General features: G+C 36.8%; 1 protein-coding gene across 9 annotated transcripts in view; it reads left to right on the forward strand.

The window, feature by feature from the left end:
- The window catches only part of LOC122869301 (potassium voltage-gated channel subfamily C member 1-like), a 136,292-nt gene that overhangs the window by 70,225 nt on the left and 44,876 nt on the right, over window positions 1-21,191 (forward strand). Inside the window, exon 5 of one of the 9 annotated variants that reach the window (XM_044182145.1) lies at window positions 6,832-7,051. The exons of 6 other annotated variants lie outside the window; for them this stretch is intronic. In XM_044182145.1, coding sequence (XP_044038080.1) covers window positions 6,832-6,929 — 98 coding nt within the window. In that variant the 3' untranslated portion in view covers window positions 6,930-7,051. Of the gene's footprint in view, window positions 1-3; window positions 526-1,559; window positions 3,260-6,831; window positions 7,052-21,191 lie in introns of those variants that run through there. 2 more of the 9 variants (XM_044182143.1, XM_044182149.1) reach the window with 2 other exon arrangements.

A 21,191-nucleotide genomic window follows, 5' to 3' on the forward strand; every position in this document is an offset into this window, starting at 1 on the left:
CAGATACACCTACACACCAACATGGATTGCTCTATGGATGTCGTTCGGTCAGTCCATCACTTTGGTCTAGATCTAAATATCTTAACAACTATTGGATAAATAAAACTCTGATACATATCACTGCCTCTCATACAAACATCCACACACACATTACCAACACATACCCAACTTAATCTAATATAATCTCTTCTCCCAGACTCTTATAATATCATCACATGCATCATTGTAACTGTTTTATGTTATTGTCTATATATCTGTCCATTATGTCTATCTTATTTATCTTCTATTCTTCATTCTTTTTTGTCATGCTCTATTACATCAATAGAAAAATTAAAATAAAAAAAATTCCAAAAAAGTTTGGATAAATTGTCATGAAATTTGGTACACACATTCATGTCCCCCTCAGGATGAATTTAATGACTTTGGACATCCCTAACTTTTCTTCCGGCGCAATCATCGGGTCAAAATTTAAATTTTTTGTCTGGTTATGACAAAATACCCTCAAAACGAATGACATTCCCATCTGCTTCAGCTGTACTTTGTGTTTAGTGCTAATTAGCAAATGTTAGCATTCTAACATGCTCAACTAACATGGTGAACATGGTAAACATTATAGCATTGTCATTGTGTCATGTTAGCATGCTCATATTAGCATTTAGCTTAAACCACCACTGTATGCAAGTACAGCCTCACTGAGCTGCTAGCATGGCTGTAGACTCAGCAATTTCTTAAAACAGCTGGGCACTTAATTTTTAGCAAATGTTATTCAAACAGGATGACATTTCGGACTAGTTTGGTGCTATAGTGAGTATTTCTAGGAACAGAACAGTGCATGTGGGATTGAGTCAAAATTAACTATAGTGTGTGTGTTCATGGTAAGGAAGGAACATGTCACGCTGTGTAATGGTGACTCACTGATGTGTTTTTAAAAGTATTTGCACAACAATGGAGCTCTATGACACTGACACAGAGGAAAAAGATATATCAGGCTTTGGATATACTGTACATACAACACTTGTTAGTAGGATACATTAATTGTTAATTCTGGTCGTTTCATGGGATTTGATTGACAATGAGAAAAATACAAAATATGTCCAGCCTCATCCTTTAAAGTTCTTCCTTTTTCTCTCTCTTCCCCACACTCTATTCTTTCTCATTTCTGTTTTCACATTTGCATTTCACCCACCTCCTCCACTGACTCTCCATTTTCCCTTCACCCTATTCTCCAACTGCTTCTTCTTCTCCCTCTGTTTTCCCTTCCTATTTCATCCTAATTTCATTGCTCGCTGTTTGTCCTCTCTAACATTTTTCCCTCATCTTCCATTCATTTTGTGTCTCATTTTCATCTTTCATCTTGCCTACTGCCACCTTGACCTGCTAAAACTAAAATAATTAATTTTGTTTTCAAATATAATCACCTTTCACCTTTTAACATCCTATACACTCCTCTATACACTCTCCACATGATGTTTCCCTGATTCACACACAAAACCACACTCCAGAATACACACCCACACACACACACACACACACACACACACACACACACACACACACAGATGGCTCAGAGTCCAGCAGTGTAACATCCTCCTTGGGCGAGGAGTGGTTCAAGCCAGAGGGGCCTCTGCTACAGAAGGAGCTCAGTGTTAACTCCACATCCTCCTGGATCAAACCATAGAAACACAGAGGTAACACTTCCACACAAAGTACAAAGCAGTGAAAAACACTTCTACAGTCAATAATACAACATTAACTCACTGGTAAACTTTGCTGAACTGCTCTGTGTAAACCAAAGATTATATTATATTAGATTAGATTAAACTTGATTAGACTAGACTAGATCAGACTTGATGGATCAGCCTTGATTAGACTGTATTAAAAAAGATTAGAAAAGATTAGATTAGAATGCATTAGATTAGATTTAAATGGGTTAATTTAAACTAGACTAGACAAGATTACATTAGACTAGAGTAGAATAGGTTAGACTAGATTGGACTGGATTCATTTAGACTAGACTAAAATAGGTAAAATCAAACTAGACTACAATATATTTGAATAGATTAGACCAGACCAGATTAGATTAAGTGAGATTAGACTAGACTATACGAGAATAGAAGAGAGAAGATAAAAATAGATCAGACTAGTTTAGATTAGACTACACTAGACTACAGACACACAGCCCATGCACAGAATGTGACATTACAGTAAAGTCGAGTAGATTAAGTAGAGAGATACCAAAAAAAACACAATGAAGTGACAAAGTTGAGAAGAAAAGAGTTCCTTCCCCAGAAACAACATCAAGATCAGGTCAGACAATATGAAGCCTCACAACACACACACACACACACACGATTTTATTTATTTCACAAAGGATTCATTTCAATCAACAGTAGTATTTTGTTAATAATAGGAATCCATTCTCTAGTTAGTTAAGGAATCATTATAATCTGTCTAATGTATGGCTATAGGCCATGTAGGCTTATTATTATCAACAGTGTTTATCAAGCTATTATTAGCTTACTTGTTAATACTACATCTCATTACTGCTAGTCTTGTCAAATACATGTAGCATAACGCTTATTACAAGCAGGTTAGTTCCCCAGCATTTGCCGTTGTATACCCTACAATATATCCCGTGGCACAGATAATACTGACAAATTAGTATTTGTGCCTCAATTTTGTGCACGCAATGGCATTTTGAGAAAGTCCAAAAATATTTTTTTGCAGACACATAAGTTATATTTTGTAGAGAAATTATTATCACTTTAGCATCATCATCAAACAATTATTATTTATAAAGGTTCATAAAACTATGTATCTAACCAAAACTGTATAAACTACATACATGCGTGCCTGCACCATCCAGTTACCATTCTCCTAGTGCTTCCCTACAGGCACATTTGCATTAAAAACAGCAAGATTTTTGAATTGCAGCAATTAGTGGTTTCACTTTCAGGGGCATACATACATTTTTCATGTCGAGTTCAACTTTGACTAACAAGTTTGCACCGTGAACCAATAGCAAGATGTCTTGACACTGCTGACCCTCGAGGGAACGGAGAGCCAGAGAGTAAAAAACGTTGGAAGCTTGTCATAGTTTTTAGCTGTGTTGCACCATCCACTTTTACCTGACCTCCTCTGTCGAAGTATAAACTGTGCAGACAATTAATAGACAGGAGTAAACGGTACAAATACACAATAAACTGTGTGAACTTATTGTCCCATAAGCAACTAAGCTAACGAGCTTGCTAAGTGACAGTTGGCCAGGCTTTACTTTAAGTATGTTAGGTAAGTCATGTAACTAATATAAGTTAAGTACGTAAGTGACGTACGTAACGTTATGTAACTTAAAACTTTAAATAAGTCAGCGTTTGGTTTCAAACAGGACGCAAACTCTGGTCTCCTGGATGAATGAGCTTTGTTTGTTAGGGCCATCCATCCACCCCTACACCTCCACATGCAGTCTTTCAAGCTCTTTATACTACGTCACCCGACTTCCTGGTTTGATCCCCTCATAATTGCCAAACCACTAGAGGTTGCAACCTACAAAAAAACGTAAACATGGGTTGTAATAAGCTGCTTGCACAGACGACCTATATGGACATTTCTGTCTGTGATAATGCGATCCCGATATCCTGATATTCCTACCACTGACTTTTGATTTGAGACAAAACAGCTGATCACAATTTGCCTACTGTAATTCTATGCTTGGCTTAAACTGTGGCACACTAAAACACTGTCAGGTTGAGCGAGCTTGCAAGCAAACTTGAGAGGGCAAATTAGTAAAAATGAGAGAAAGAGCTTATTGTTGCACGCTTATTTGGATGTGTATAATAGCAAACATGCAAATACATTTATCAGCACAGAAGGGAGTTTTGTTTGCTCAAAATAAATTATTCTTTGCGTGATAATTTCTCTACAAAATATAAATTATGTGCTTGCAAAAATTATTTTCTGTGCTCACGTCCCATCTAATGTTCAGAATTGTGACACAAATGTAATGCCATAGTTACACATCATATTCTATCTATTCAATTCAATTTATTTATAAAGCGCCAATTCATAACAGAAGTTATCTCATTGCACTTTTCCTGTAGAGCAGGTCTAGACTGTACTTAATATTATTTACAGAGACCCAACAAATCCCTAAAGGCACAATATGTGATTGCTGAAGTTAAAATTTTAATAGTTTATTTTTTTGTGATAAATTAGTTTAATTGTATATTTAGAAGTCAAAAACAGTGTTAGCTGACATAATGTCAAATCAACATTCATAGTTGTACACACACACACACATCATAGCACCACTTGAACACACTGTGCAAGTCTGCGAGCATGACTGTGTGACTAAATGCATGCCTCTATGTTTATTAGCCTATTTGTGTGTGTGTGTGTGAGAGAGATATGTGCCTTCCCTCTTTACACCTACAGTATGTTGTAACCACCAGAGAGAACAGGTTATGGGGTCAGAGTGGGTTGAAAGGTTACAGTTCACAGTGCGGGTCCATGTCTGATGCATGCTGTTGCTGGTGTTGTTATTTTGTTGTTGTGTTACTGTCTCCTTCCCCAGGTTGTGTCAGGTCATGCATTTGTACTTTGGCTCTTGTTGGTCTATGTGTTACACTATCCATCTGTCTGTTTGTCTGTCTGTTTCTCTATTTTTTTTGTTTGTTTCTGTCTGTATGTCTGTTCTTTTTTGTGTGTCTGTATTTTGTGTGTAGCTGTCTTCCCCTCCTCCTGCTCCTCCTCTTCCTCCTCCTTCTCCTCCTCTCACCCGGTCTCTTCTCACTCTGGTACTTACAGATAGGGGGCGCCATGAACCAAACCATCACCATCACCATCATGCTTCACACCCTGGAAGCACTTTGGCTCCAAAGTCAACCTGGCCCAGTCAAATGGGCCAGGGAAGTCATATTCTGAGACTGATTTTGGAGAGATGGTGCCTGGTCTTTCCATACTTTGCCCCATGTGTGGACAAACCTTTATGAGACAGCTGTTTGCAGATTCTACATTGTAGTTAGGTCTTGTTGTCCTATTGAGATCAATTGAATTTTATATTATTAGGAATCAAAACCAAAATGAGAAGTAATTTGCACCAAAATACTGAGTTACTTGTTCGCAAAAATATAACAAAAGTATGAAAAACAGAACAAAAATAAAGGAATAAATGGGGATTGAATTAAACGTGTTTGTTTTGGGACAGTGCCAGAGTGAAAGCGGCTGCTGTGCACTCATTGGCTCATTGCCCTGCCAGGCCAGTGAGAGCTGATTGCTGATTGGTTGGTTGGTTGGTTTCCTCTGTTCTTTCCTCTGGAACTGAGCTCAGGTCAGTTTTTGCAGCGCAGCCCACAGAGAGCACTGTTTTGCTTAACAGCGGACTTGGCTCCAACCATTCCATTATGAGCTTGTGCTGAATGAATCCTTCAGGGAACAATTTTGTACATCTGATTTACAAAAAGGTAAAAAGCTCTCATTGCATTTTCAAATGAAAACAATGCCTTTTGTAACTGAGCCATGTCTCTGACATGCTGGGCTGGAACACTGACTGTTGTAGTGCTTCGAAGGTCTACCTCAGCTAACAAGACAGCTAATGGTTTTTATTTGAAGTACAAAAACACACAAGATCTAGCAGGTTATTTGACACAACCAGCAGATAGATGAGCAGGCAAGGAAAAAGAAAGACAAGACAAAACTCTAATCCCAAAAATACACACATGAACACACATTCAGGTAAGTATTAGAAGAACTTCGAAGGACTGTAATGACTAGCATAGTGGTGGCACTGTTTATTGTGCTGTGATGGCTTCTTAGCTTTCTCTCTCTGCACTCTAAAAGCTTCAAATCCACAAGCACACCTCAAGACTTTACAGTCACACACATTTCAAAATGGTGACCAGACTTGTGCCACCAGGGCTCTCTTCCAATCCCCCTACGACACTTCTTTTTCCTTCCTCCCTCCCTCTCGCTGACATTATCACAGATGGTGCTGGGCTGGGATTGGATTAATGGCAGATGTTAATGTCACTGCTGTCACTGTATTCCAACACTATCAGATCTGCAGTTGCGATGGGCGGGAAGAACAAAGACTTGAGCATTTCGGAGGCATTCTGAAAGGGCAGCATCACATTGTAATGCTCCTTTTCCCCTCTGTGCAACTTTTTTGCTCTTCTTCTTCTTCTGCTTTTTTTCCTGGCTCTAGTTCCTTTGTATAAGCAAGCATTAGGGCAGGGGCGCAAGCTACTACATCTGGTTCAAAAAGACCGAAATAGTACAGATGAAAATAATAGCACTGTAACAAAAATCCCTAACAATGCAAAACTCTTCAGCATCCACCTATGCTTCTCCCCTGCCAGACGGATTCCTGTGGTGTGCAGCTTGCTCATGGTTTATGTTATGAAATGCAATGCTTTGACCTTTTGCTGTTCCTGGCTCAAGGGAACATGTCACAGGAGGTCAAACAACTGAGAGGACCTTTCTCGCTCTTATACTTTCTTTTTCTCTTTGTCAGCTTGTCTGATTATCTGTCCCTCTGAGGCTGAGACCATCTTTCTTTGCTTTGATCTATCTATCAATCTATCTATCTGTCTGTCTCTGTTTGTTTTTCTTTCTGTCTGGCTTTATTGGGATGGGGAAATGTACATAAACAGAAGAATTGTGATTTTGCTGTTAGAATACCACATATATACAGATAAGTAAAAATATAACTTGAAAAAAATGTAGACTTACAGTTAAAAAATACAAATACAAATAAGTGAATTAATGTATGTAAAGGTGTGTGTGTGTGTGTGTGTGTGTGTGTGTGTGTGTGTGTGTGTGTGTGTGTGTGTGTAGATGTCACTCCATGCTACCTAAGAGGGAACCTGTGTCATTATGTACCAGCCAACAGTGGACCTATGTCATTCCATACAAGTGTAGACCTTTTTCTGTAATGTGAATCAACAGATGAATGCATTCCTATTAATATAAATTGAGGACACAATTACTTTGAAAATTTGATTGAAATCCTGTGCTTGTGAAGACTCATCAGGGGAGTGTTTTGGGACTGAACAATTTTGAAGGTATAGTAAAAGTCTAATGTTAATGATTAAAAATGAAAAGAAATGATCTTACTACTGACCATTTTATTTCTAACTTTATCCTGATTGTTTTTCTTTTTTACCTTCTTTCTTTTCTACTTTTGAAAATACCTTCATGGTAGCCCTTCATTTTAATACAGCCTGCAGCTTGAAACTAGTTAAGAAATCCATTAAAGTTGAGCTTTTATGTTTTATTACAAAAACATAATAACAAATCATGTTTCAAAAGACTATTTAGTTGAGATTTTCTTTTTCTCATAAATATTATTAATTTTGTTTCTTTTATTCATCCATGCTGCAGTGTGAATGTCACTTCATGCTATCTAAGAATGAACTTGTGTCATTATGTACCAGCCAACAGTGGACCTATGTCATTCCATACAATACAAGTGTGGACCTTTTTCTGTAATGTGAATCAACAAATAAAATGCATTCCTATAAATATAGATTAATGACACAAGTACATGGTAAAAATAATTGAAGTCCTGTGTATGTAAAACTTGGTTAAGGGAATATTTAGGGACTGAACCATTTCAGAGGCCTAGTAAAAGTCTGATAATAATTTTAGCAATTTATAAACAACTAAAAGAAAGGATCTTGCTGCTGACCATTTTATTCCTAATTTTATCCTGATTGTTTTTTCTTCCTTTTTTTAGATTTTTAAGTACTTATTACTCCCCTGCCTTCTGGGAAGCCCCTCATATTAATACAGTGTCAAGCGTGAAATATATATAGTGTAATAATATATTATTACACTATTATATATATAATTTTATAATAATAATAATAATAATAAATTATTATTATTATAGATAAAGTACATTTTGTTGCTTATACTACAGTCCTTGATATTAGTGCATACAGCCAAGTTACTTCTGAATTACAGGTAAAGCATTATTTATTCTCAATTAAAGTGGCCATGATTATTTTTGTAATATTTCTATCACAGAGAAATGTTTAAATATTTATAACATTAAAGTTAAATTATCCATTTTTGAAAGAAACAAAGAAAGTCTTTGTTGTAAACAAACTCTTATTAAGTAAAAGAATGGGTACAGACAGTTCCACTGCAGTATATAGTGGTCCCCTCTTTGATAGGTAGAAATCATTCAGGAATGCAAATCCCCTACTGGTAATTGGCAATTTCTTTAAAAAAATGTAAAAAGCAGATTTGTAGTAATATTATGGGGAAAGACCTTAAAAGTAACTTTTCTATTCTATTTTAGTTTTTTTCAAAATGAACAGAAACAGCGGTCCACACTTGGTCAGTGTAGAATAATAGTCCACTGTTATATATATAGGAATGAATGCGTGTGTGTGTGTGTGTGTGTGAATGCATACATGTGCTGTGTATGTCTAGGTCACTGTCCCTCAGGTTGTGGCATGTTGATACATATTGGGCAGCAAGATATGCCCTGTCTCCTTCTCCTAGGAGTATTTTTAATTTTGAGAGGTCATTTAGCTAACTTGTTCCTTATTTTATTGAATGTTTGACATTTTACATTTATATTTACCTCACTTGTCGAACAGTGACTAGATATTCTGTTTTCTTTTGGTTGCCATGGTTTTTTGTGTCTTCCATTTTTGATTGCCAGTCTGTGGTCACTGAGCCTGTACTTGGTTAGGATATGTCTCTGCTTTCTATCTCTGACAGTAAAGAGATAATCTGCCAATTCATAATCTCTTTTTAGGGCCAGATAAGATTCTAATCTACTGTGGCTTTTAGTTTCTTCTTTCCAATGTTCCAAATAGTTTTCTTTACATTGTGTTATAATTTTTTTTACTCTGATTTGTGCTTTGAAAGCAGTGTTGTTAGACTAGTCAGAGTGTCGGGGGGCAGTTAGTTTCAGCACCAACTGACATAGGGGACTCTTATCTGGGCTCAGCTCTTGGGTTTGAAGGGCTTTGGAATGGAGGGTGTCTAGTGGTCTGGATTTAAGGTGATTAAAACAATTTGAGTGCTCTCTTTTGAATGTTAATTGTCAGTGGGTATCTGCCTAATTCTGCTCTACATGCATTTGTTGGTGTTTTTCTGTGTATGTGTGTGCATCTGCAGAATTTTGCATGTAAAGATTCTGTTGGATGTTTGTCCCAACAGGTATAGCTATGATGACTGAGTGGACCCCATACTTCACTACCATACAGCGCAATGGGCTGGATGACACTGTCAGATATTTTAAGCCAGATTTTATTTGGAATTTGGACATTTTAAAATGTTCTCTTAATTGCATTTAGAGCTCTTTGAGCTTTTTCTTTTAGTGCATTCACTGCCATGTTGAAAATCCCTGATGCTGTTATGGTTATACCAAGGTAGGTATAACTCATACTATGTTCAATGATGGTATATGTGGTAAACACATTTATGGTAAACTGGTGTTTGTTCTCCTGACATCTGGGGCTATGTCCAGCTGTTGCTGTAGTCCTTGTTCAGTAGAAGACAGTAGAACAAGGTCATCAGCATAAAACAGAGACTTCACCTCTCTATCTAGGCGGGAGAGGCCAGGAGCAGCACATTGATTTATAGGTCATTTATATATACATTAATAAAGACGGGCTTAAATTGTAGCCCTGATGAACACCTCTTCTCTGGGTGAAGAATTCAGTTTGTTTGTCTTCAATTTTAACAGCACACCTATTTTCCAAATGCATTGATTTAACAAGATCATACATTTACCCGCCATGTAGAAGTCTGTAATAGAGCCCTTCATGGCAAATAGAGTCGAAAGCTTTCTTTAACTAATAAAACAAGCAAATATCTTACCATTAATTGTTTGGTGTACATGTTTGTTAATTAACGTGTGAAGGGTATATACATGGTCAGTGGTGCAGTGTTCTGGGAGGAAGCCAATTAGATTTTTACTCAAGATGGAGTGTTCTTCAAGGAAATCAATCTATGTTAGTGTTGAAAATGAGCTGATGTGTTTTAAATACTTTTTTCACCTCATTGAAATAGTTATGTTTTGGTTTAGTATGTTGTTTTTGATCTTTTATGTTTGTCTGGCATGTTTATTTTATTATTGTGTCTTACTTTCCCATCTTTTGATCATTACCCCACCATCCCTCCTCTCTCTCTCTCTCTCTCTCTCTCTCTCTCTCTTTTTCTTCTTACTCTCTCACTTTTTCTTTTTCTCCCCACTGTTGCTGTAGCTACCATTTGTTTTGGTCTGAGATGGTGGTTCTCTAGTACGACATTTAGTGGCAGTGAATGTCGCTTACAGCAGTGCTTCCCAACCTTTTTTGTCATATGTACCCCCACAGCCCTATCAGATGGGCCTAAGTACCTCTTTGATAGATGGGATGGTATGATAATGTTCAATAGTATTTTTCAGTAGTTTTGGCCAGGTTTACAATTGTAGTACTGCTATTTGGAGTGACAGAAACTGGCTGTTTCAACCATTTACAGTATCTTTACTTTTAGCTTTTTCCAGTCTTTTTAAATAGACTTTCTGCAGTCTTAATCAACTTGCAATTGACTCAGGTTAGTAGAAAACTGAGGCATGTCTTGTACAGACATCTTATTTGGTAAGTTAGTGTGACAATAGCTATAAAGATCACCATCACACAAATTTATAATCTTACCTGTGTATTGATTTTTCTCAACACACAGGTAAGGCAGAAGACTGCCTTCTCTCCTTCAGACAAGTAAAAAAAAAACCTGTTTGAAAGGTAGCTCTGGAATGAACATTGGTGCAGTGCTGCTAGTGCCTCCAAAGGCCAAGACTGCACATTACACCCTCCTGCTGACAGCATTAGTTTCAAAGGCAGCAGACACACTGCATTATGGTACTGTACACATCTCCCCCTTCATTGGGAAACCTAATCAGTGAGTGGGTGGAGGTTGAATAAAGGAATGAAATGTATTAATCACTTCCTTGCTTTGTATTTCATGCTCTCTCTGACTGCCATCCTGTCTCCCTTTGTTTTTGTCTCTTTCTCTTTCTTTTTCTCCCTGTCATCCTCCTTGTTTTCAGTAGAGATAGTATTGATTCTCTTCATTGACAGACATATATCATTGGCCTGAACTGACTCTTGAGTCTTACTTAGAGGCTCATGTATGGATGTAAGGAGATGTGCTGCGCCACAACAAAGTGGAGAGCGCTCCCTCACTCTCTCTTTCACTCCCTCTCCCTTGAGTTCTACCACCAACACACAATTTCATACCACCTTAAATATAATCTCTTTCACCAGATTTCATTCTGTGTATCTCTCTGTTTTTCTTTCAACTTTCCTTTTCTCCAAGTAATGATCGATGGCATTTAGGCTACTATTTATTCATTATTGGTGGTTGGAATCGCCTGAGGCCTATTGGATTGCACTCACATTATTTATTTCCTGAGTGCTACTACAACAGTTGAACAACAATGGTGTAACCAGAGAATTGTCTTCAGGAATATTGTGACTGTAATTCTTTATTTAAATAAGCAAGAGTAAGTGACTATGCAGTTCTGTAAGGGCTACCTAATAGCTCAGGGTTTACTCATACTCAAAAACTATGTAATGATCACCTAAAAGACTTGGCTCCTTGTTTAGTATACAGCTCTGCCTTCACTTCTCATTAATCTGCATTACAATTGTATATTGCTTACCTTGAACATATCCTACAGCAGTAATATAGGATGTTCCAAACAAATCCTCAATTCAGTGTTGGACAGCAGTAAATCAGTAAACATGTGAATTATTGTGAATTATTATTCTTTTGTGACGGGGAGAACTCAGCACTCTGCAATTTAAGAAAACACAAACAAATAGACTATTAAAATAGAAAAAACACAAGCAAATTAAGAAGCACATTCACTGCATAAAGCAACACACTGCAAATAAGAAAACACAAGCAAATACAGAAATACTGCAAGTCTTACAAAACACAATGGAGGTTTCCTGCGAACACTTAAAACTAATGAACATACTCTGGCAGTCAAAAGCGACCACTCGTCAATGATGTTGGAAAATAATCTAACAATGTTTGTTAGAGTCTTAACATACCGATGGTTTGGTTCTGTTATTACTAGAGATATTGGCTACAACCCTAATCGTTCAACATTTGGAGTCCATTAGACACTTTTTTAGACGTTTCTGTATTTGCTTGTGTTTTCCTATTTGCAGTGTGTTTCTGTATGCAGAGAAAGCGTGGCTCTTAATTAGCTTGTGTTTTATGTATTTGCAGTGATTTTTATCAACCCTACCAGAAGATAAGAATGTTGATATTGTACAATTCCCCTGATTATGTGCAGTAACAACAGTTTTTAATGTTCAATGCCATAGTTTTTAACTTCTTTCTTTCTAAACTATCTGGGCATGGCAAATACAGTATGGCTAAGGTTATAGAAAGATAGTCATAATAAACTTAGGTTAGGGAACGGTTAACTTGAACTTTGGTCTCAAGCCTGAAAATCAGACATGGTCTAGCCACCTGGACTTCCACATCTTTACTTTCACTACATATAGGACACACTACTTCCTGCATTGGCACTAAACATTGGCACTGTAAATAAAATGTGAGGTACAGAATCATCCAATATGAACATAATTGACAGTTCGCTAAGCACTGCCCCCCTTAGTTACTGTTGCTACACCTGTCAATCTTTACATTTTGGCACGGTACATATGCAGTTTAAAGCAATGACACTGGCAGATTTACAATCAAAATTTTTAGTAATGTTTTAAACAAATGGGCCCTTGATTTCAGAAAGTGATAGACAAAAGCAGCTTTTCAAATCCAATAAAGAGCAGGACAGGGCCATGTTCATTGCTTAAACTCTGATAGTATTGTAGCAGATTAAACTGATCATAGCAAATGATCCTAATGGTCATGGTAAGAGGGAGGAGCAGCTTTGTACTCACTTCCGGCTATCAGAATAAAATTGTTTACATTACATTTTACGTTTGCGTTTACATTAAATAGAAGTATTTAACTCAGTAAATACATTTCAAAATGGGGCACCACCCAAAAAGGGAAGAATTTATAGCCAAGTATAATACTACAATAAAACAATTAATCATCAGTCTCTATCTGAAGGTTGCTACAGAGCTCCTGTATCGGGACAGTGACTGGAGTATTTCATACACACAAACCACATAGGCTGATCAAGTTTCTTTTATAAATGAAAAGTTTATTAACTAGGCTACGAACTACACACACACACAGACACACACACACACACACACACACACACACACACACACAAAACTATATCTAATAGACTACACAAACACAACTAATAGCTATTAGACACTCAAATGAATGGATAAATGCAACCATGAATGAATGATATGAACACAGTGATGAACCATTAAGGAATGAAATGAGGACCATTGGAGAGCAGATGATGCAGTGAATGGTTATTTTGGCTAGCGATGTTAACTAGTGATTTTAACACAGGAAACCACTAAGTGGACAAACTTTAATAATTACCAGGGAAATAAACTAGGCACCGTTCAGCAACTGAGAAGTTTTGGTAAGTTAAGAGAGATTATTATTAAGAATTATCGATCACCTGAAGTAATTTAGCTATAATACCTATGTTGATGAGAGATCCTAATTTTGATCTATGTTTCCTATTTGTACTTATTAAGCTAAACAGTATCTGTTGTTTCACCTGAGATTTGGCTGAGCAGGGAGAGGTGAAGCAGTGCCATTCCTCTGGGGCAATCTGTGGGCAGTCGGTCCCAGTCAGCATCTGGGTTAGCTGATGGGCCTTCGGTTCGGGATGAAACTTCCTGGAGTTCCTCTCTACCACGTGGCTGGTGCGTAGGGCCCAGGGTTTCATCTTTTCTAACTTTGTTGTGTTAGATCTCAGAAATGGCACAGGCTCCATTTAGCAGGCTTCTTTCTTTCAGAGTTGTTGGATATCAGCATTTTCCCAACATGTTCTGTGCGCCTTTGGTTCCTCTGTTGAAGTCAGCAGTCCTCTGGTTGAAGCCAGCGGGCAGAACTTGTCGTCTGTCTGAGGTCTAGCTACTGAAGATTACAAAAACAAGAGACTTCCTCTTGTTTTTGTCATAACCATGACATGACACCTGTCATGAACATGAAGGAGTCTTTATAAAGGTTTATGACTGTTGTCATTAAGTGTCATTCGGTCAGTTATGTAACTTTTAATGCAAAGTTGACATTGTTTGAGATGTATTCGTTATGACAACTAGACATTAACCAAGATTAAAATGTCTTTGTTATGACAACTTGACATTAACCAAGAAAACATACGCTCATAAACATGCCATAGCAGGCCTAATTATAATTGTATCCTTTTATAATATCTTTCATTCTCTGTCCTTCCCCTCACATTTCAGTAATGTCATAACTTTGCCAGTGAAATATTGCCCTAAGACACAATTATCTTTGTTTGAGTAAACAGGACCTTCATTATTAGATAATTTATACAACCGTGGTATCATGTGTTCAGGTCCTACTGCCTGTTTCATCCTTAAAAATGTTCTGGGTGTGCATATCTCTCTGCATAATCATAGTGTTTTTCATGGTTTGTGTATTCATCTGTGTTTTCATACTGTTATCTTTAATGTTTGTGTCTGTGCTCATATGACATTCAGTAGCAATGAGACACTCTCTCGATATATTTTCTTTTCTTTCCTATGTTCTACTTCTGTGTGTGTGTGTGTGTGTGTGTTTCAGGTCAGTTGTGAATGAGCTATGTCACATACATACACATTATATGGATGTATGTATATTCTTTTTAACTTAGGTTCAATGTGTTTGTAATACCATATTGCATTTTTATATCCCTGTATGTGATGCAAATGTTATTTCTTGACAATCTCAAATCCACATGTGGTTTCAAATGATAAAATTAAATTTGAGGTGTATATGTGTGCGTGACCATATTGAGTTTAATGAGCAACAAATATTTTGGAATTATTTCCAAATAGCTAAAAAAAAAAAGAGCATGTTGCTGTAAACTGAAACACATGTTGATATATGTTTTGCATGCAGATTGTTGTTGGGATAATATTTGTCCTTGTTGTTCACTTCTGTGTACTCTTCCTCACCCCCAAGCCTTCCCCTTCCCCTTTCTTCCTCCCACCCTCCCCTTTCCCACCTCCTTCCTTGGCCTCCTTGCAATCCTCTTTCCACCGCCACCCTTTCATTACTATCCATGTTCCTCTATTCTCCCTTTCACTGCAGGAATCTCATTAATCCATTATAATGATCACAGATCATAGATAAAACTCTTAATCTTAAATGATGAATTGATGAACTCACTTATTGCACTTGTAATTGAAAATTAAGCAAATGCTCCTGTCAATCACCGCAGCATTTAGCATTTTTGGAAGTATGACGATTCTGTAGTTCCCTGCTTTATGTGTTCACACTGCTATTAACCATGTGGCTGTCAATTTGAGAAGATGATGGCAGTTAGAGTAACTGACACAAAGAGACTTTATGTTGTGTATACTGTTGTTTCTTACAGCAGGTACCCATATAGTCAAAATAAGTATTGAATTTAAAAAGCAAGTGTGGTGATATTCTATATTTTTCTTATTGTCAACCAGTCCCATGTGCAGACCCAAACAAACAATTAATGTATATTACTAACAAGTATTGTGTGTCTATCCAAAGCCTAATACATTCCTCTGTGTCATCGAGCTCCATAGTTGTCCATAAACTTGTAAAAACACATCAATGAGCCACACTGTTGCACTGGGTGACTTGTTCCTTCACTATTACCATGAATACGCACACTGTAGATTGTGTATGTTTATTTTGACTCAATCGCATATACACCGTCCTGCTGCCAGAAATACTCACTAGAGCACCAAATTTGGATTAATCCGCTGCTGAAAATAGTCCCCAACAACCGCACTAGTTCCTCATGTTTGAGTAACATTTGTTAAAAACTACAATGACCATCTGTTTGAGGAAATTATTCTGTGAGGCTGTACTTAGGCACAGCAGGGTTTTGAACAAAATGCTATCAGCATGCTAATGTGTTCACAATGAAAATGTTAACATGCTGATGTTTAGGAAGTAATGTTTACCATGGTCGCTATCTTGGTTTAGCATTTTAGCATGCTGACATTTGCTAATTAGCAATGAACACAAAGTACAGTTTAGGCTGATGAGAATGTCATTAGTTTTGCAGGTATTTGGTCATAAACCAAAGTATTGGACAAATGAAAATTTTACACCTGATGATGGTGATAGATAAAAAGTCAGAGGGTCACCAAACTTAGCTTGTAGAATACATCCAGAAACCATGAAGGTCTGTGAAACAAATGTGCAAATTCATCTTGTAGATATTATGATACTTCAATGAATAATTCAAATCTTTGACCTGCCGGTGGCACTAGCAACACAAAGTCAGGGGATAATCAAAGACATAGGTATTTATTACCAAATTTACCAAACTTCATCGCAGTGTATAAAACAGTCACTGAAACATTTCACCAAAAAACAAAAATATCAACCTCATGGTGCTGCTAGAGGAAGTCAGGAGATCACCGACGTCAATAGTTTTCATTCCCTGAGGAATATTTGAGAATATCTGTTTCACAAATTTCACAGCAATCCACTCAACATTTTTTGAGATTTTTCAGTCTGGGCCAAAGTTGTAGACTGACTGATTGGTGGCTCATTCACTGTCATTACTACAGTCACACCAGACTGAAATTTTTTTTATACATTTGCAAACTGTTTACATCTTCAGCAGGGACAAATGGGCTTGGAGCTGAGAACAAAAGACAAAGTATTTAGAGACAGACTATCACATTTTTGATTTTGGTCTTTTCATGGGATTTGTTGACAGTACAAAATATAGATTAACACCAGCCTTATCATTTCACAAATTAAAGTTCAATGTGTCACAAACAGTTATTAGACCTCGAATTATTGATGCAAATATAAGTGAGATATTGGTACTGACAGCAAGGTACTTTGCATTTAATAATGTTCAGTCTGGGCAGAGTTGGAATGTAAATGGCTACATTTATGTAAGACAAATGTAATCCAGTGAGTAGACCTACATAGTTTCATCACAACATACTGTATTGATGTTGTCAGTTTTATTTTTATATATTGTACTACTTTGTTTGCACTTGTCGAGAAGTTTGGTTATTGTAAGTTTGTGTTAATACTACCACAAGTGGTAGTATTAACACAATATACCAAACACCTGATTCCTTTTAGTCATTTTCCATAAAATGTTCATTCATAAATTAAAAACTTTGATGAGTATTGTACATTCATTTACTTCCTTCTTGTGCAGAGACAGAAAAAATAATGGTAGTTTCTTAAGTCACTTGTGGTGTGAACACACAATTAGCTCATTCTATCCCTTTCACTCTCTGTGCTTCTACTTCTCTCCCTCCTCCTCCTCCTTTTCCCATCACCACCCTGTTTCTCCCTCCTTAACTTTCCCTTTCCCTCCTCCTCATGTCTCCCCATCCCATTCTAACACTGGTGTATCCATCCCATCCTCAGGCTATCCTCCTCAGTCTCTCCCCCTGCGTTGTGTTACTAAAGTCTGACTGAGCGGAGGTATGTACAACAAGACACCATCCCAGCACAGCTAAACAATATGCTGCTACACTTTGAGCACTCGCTTAGCTTCTTGCTTTGGCTTTGAAGAGAATCAATCCAAATCAAAGATTTACTTTTTAAAACAGAGAAAATAGAAATAATCTCATTGGTTGACTTAATCAAGCTATTTTAGCTTAATAACTATAGGCTTGGTTTGAACTCATGTGTCAAATAACTAGCTAAGTGGGGTTATGGTTTGATTGCACTTTTTTTTTAGACAGTATCTGTTGCATACAAGTAGGTATATTATATATACCATCCTTTTTTCTTGCCTTTTTCCACTGGCTTTCATATTAAATTTACTTAATGTTGGGTCTTTGGGTAAATAATATTATAAAGAGTATGGTCTAGACCTGCTCTGTAGGAAAAGTGCAATGAGATAACTTCTGTTATGAATTGGTGCTATATAAATAAAACTGAATTGAATTAAAGGGACACTCCACTGGTCTTCATTTTACACATGAAGATCTGTTTACTTGTCTTGAGGAGTACTACTCGGCCTGTGAAAACAGTTGTATAATATCCTCTTGGGTTTGAAGATAGCTATTGTTACAAATTGGGGGTAGAGTTGAACGACTTGTGTATGAACCAGGCAGGAAGACTAAAGAAAGATACTATCACATTTCATTATGGGAATTGTAGGATCTAACATTTTTGGAGCTTGATCCATATAAAATCAAGATATCTTGGCCCTTGCTGCTTAGGCTTTTTAAACCATGCTTTTTTTTATCTACCACTCCCCCAACTTTATTGAATTGCTATTCTGCACTGCTAAATCAAGTAGCCCTTTAACTCAACCAATGAAATGTAAAACTGGTAGAATTGGGAGTTGAAAAGTTAAGTTGAAAAGTTGAATAGAGACATAAATGTCCTTAGAGAGCATAACATTTTTACATTTGAATTGTTTCTGTAGCTGAAAATATGCAGTCGACCAACAAAAAGCACTGCTGAAAAGGCAAAAATGTTAAACTGGAAGCTGAACTGCACTACCTAAAGAGCTGAAATACATTGCTAGAAAAGCTGGAAGCTAAACTGTCATATTGTCAATGGTTTCCACTTCTAAATTGTTGAAAAAAATCATTTTATATAAATGGTAGAAAAATGTTGAATAGAAGCATAAATGTCCTTAAAGAGCAAGTGTTAACATTTGAGTGGTTTCTGTACCATGAAATATGCAAGAAGTAGTAGTCGACTGAAAAACACACAGAAGAAGAATGCATTATCCAAACAAGCTAAGAGCTGAAATACATTACCAGACAAGCTGGAAGTTACTGTAATATTGCCAATGGTTTTCACTTCCATTGTAATACATTGTTGAGAAAAGCAGTACAAATCCTCACAAAGTCCTGAACATGTAGATGTGTAATTTGTGTGGATAAAGTTAAAAATGACAGAGAAATCACAGTTTTAAATGTGGGCACATTTGTGTTTTTACTCAGGAGTGTTAGAGTCAAATTATCATTACAGTCAATGCGACAGTTAAAGGGTTCCCTTGGTGCTTTGAGGCAGACAATTCAAAAACTTTATGTCCTATGGCTTAAATAGTTACATGACCTGAATTAGGACATGTTTCTCTACTAATTGATGTATAAATTGTGTATGAAGAGTTATCTAGTGATGATGTCACCAATTCTAACTCACTCCCGCAATACACACTCAGAAAAGGATTGAAAAAAGCATAAAACTTAAACTATGATAACTTAAAAAGATGACAGTAATCAGTTAGTAGCATTTCAAAGTGGAGTATGTTTGAAGAGGATTTGAGGATTACCAAATTCTTTTAAAAAAGCTTTAAAAAAGGGTGGTGGTGGTAGACCGGGTCGTCCACCAATTGGAAGCTTGGTGGTTCGATCCCAGCTTCCCCCAGTCCACATGTTGAAGTGTCCTTGGGCAAGATACTGAACTCCAAATTGCTCCTGAGGGCTGTGCCTTCGGTGTGTGAGTGTGTATGAATGATTAGTTAGTTTCCTTGATCTGATGAGCAGTTAGCATCTGCCATCAGGGTATGAATGTGTGTGAATGGGGTGAATTTGATATGTAGTGTGAAATGCTTTGAGTGGTCGGAAGACTAGAAAGGCGCTATACAAGTACAGTCCATTTACTTAATATTTTAAAAAGTATAAAAGGTATAAAAAAGTAAAATACAAGCACACGTCTTTAAAGATCTGAACATTTTGTTAGTTGAATGGTTTCTGTAGCTGACAGTATGCAAACGTAGTAGTCAACCAAATGTACATAATAATAATAAGAAGAAGAAGAAGAAGAAGAAGAAAAATTGCATTTCCTGCAGAAAATGCGTGGAAATGCTGAAAGCTGAAATGATTTTGCAAAACACTGCTGTAAAGAAGTCTGAAATTAAATGCCTGTAAATATAAAGTTTAGATGGAGTCTGCAGTTCACAGCATTGGAATCTGACAGGGGCACACAAGTGGCAATATCTTAAACCACTGTACTATTCAGACACACTGTTAACGGAAAGCATAAGATGACTATTTTTTAAAATGGTAACAATCTAAATGAAAAATAATGATATTAAAGAGCGAGGGATTTGCATTGAATGATGGACAGCATACAGCATACAGTATAAAACAACTTTAATTGCAATAATATATGAATGACTGCCCTGAGGTGGTATCAAACCCAGAACCTTGCTATCTAACAGGAAAAGCTGACCATTACCAGGTCTTAACCACTGTGCCAGTGGAGGATCTCTGACACTGAACGCAAATTCATATTTTGATGAATTTTGGTTGATTGTTGATAAAAAATGTATTTGTCTAAAATTAAGCTGTGAGGTCAGAAATTTGAGCATTATTAGTGGCAGGAGGTTTTCCAGAATGTGAGGATGTACACAGTGTGTGCAAAGTGTTGAAAGTAAGAGAGAATCTGTAAGTTTAATTAACAACATATTTCCAGCACCTGGGTTCAAAGCCGAAACCTCTGGATCTAAAAGGGCACAGAACTTGCAAGATCTTAAACCACTTGACTAATACACTGTTAGTGAACAGCAAAAGATGATTATTTTTAAAAATGAATTTAGAAATTAATCTAAATATTAAACAATAATATTAAAGAGCGCATGACTCACATTTCGTAATGAGCACTTGAAAACACACAACATGCATGAATTGCCACATTGTTAGCAAGTATGACTTGGTTAGGGAGACATGGGTTCCACAAACGTTCTGACAAGTTGAGGCAGTGACATCACATCACAGCCAAACTGGGGTATTTTTGTCTATTTAAAATTAAAATGCTTATGACAATCAAAATGTCGAAAAAAAATTCTGAAAAAAAATCACACATCATTCTTCTGGTTTCAGGTGTATTTTTTGTATTTTGGTGATTTTTGATCCAACACTGGGCAAAAAAGAAAATGTGCATACAGTACAAATTACTGCAAGATACTGAATATCACATCAGACTCGCCGTTTGACCGGTCTGAACACAATTTGAAACACTTGATGTCTACCATTTATGTCTGTGACAGTTTTGGTAGCATTTGTATAACGTCTTGTGGAGATATAGATGTTAATTGGTTTTGCATATTTTGAAAAATATGACAGACGTGGAGAATTGAA

Source organism: Siniperca chuatsi, linkage group LG21, assembly GCF_020085105.1.
Source record: "Siniperca chuatsi isolate FFG_IHB_CAS linkage group LG21, ASM2008510v1, whole genome shotgun sequence".
Classification (NCBI taxonomy): Eukaryota; Metazoa; Chordata; class Actinopteri; order Centrarchiformes; family Sinipercidae; genus Siniperca; species Siniperca chuatsi.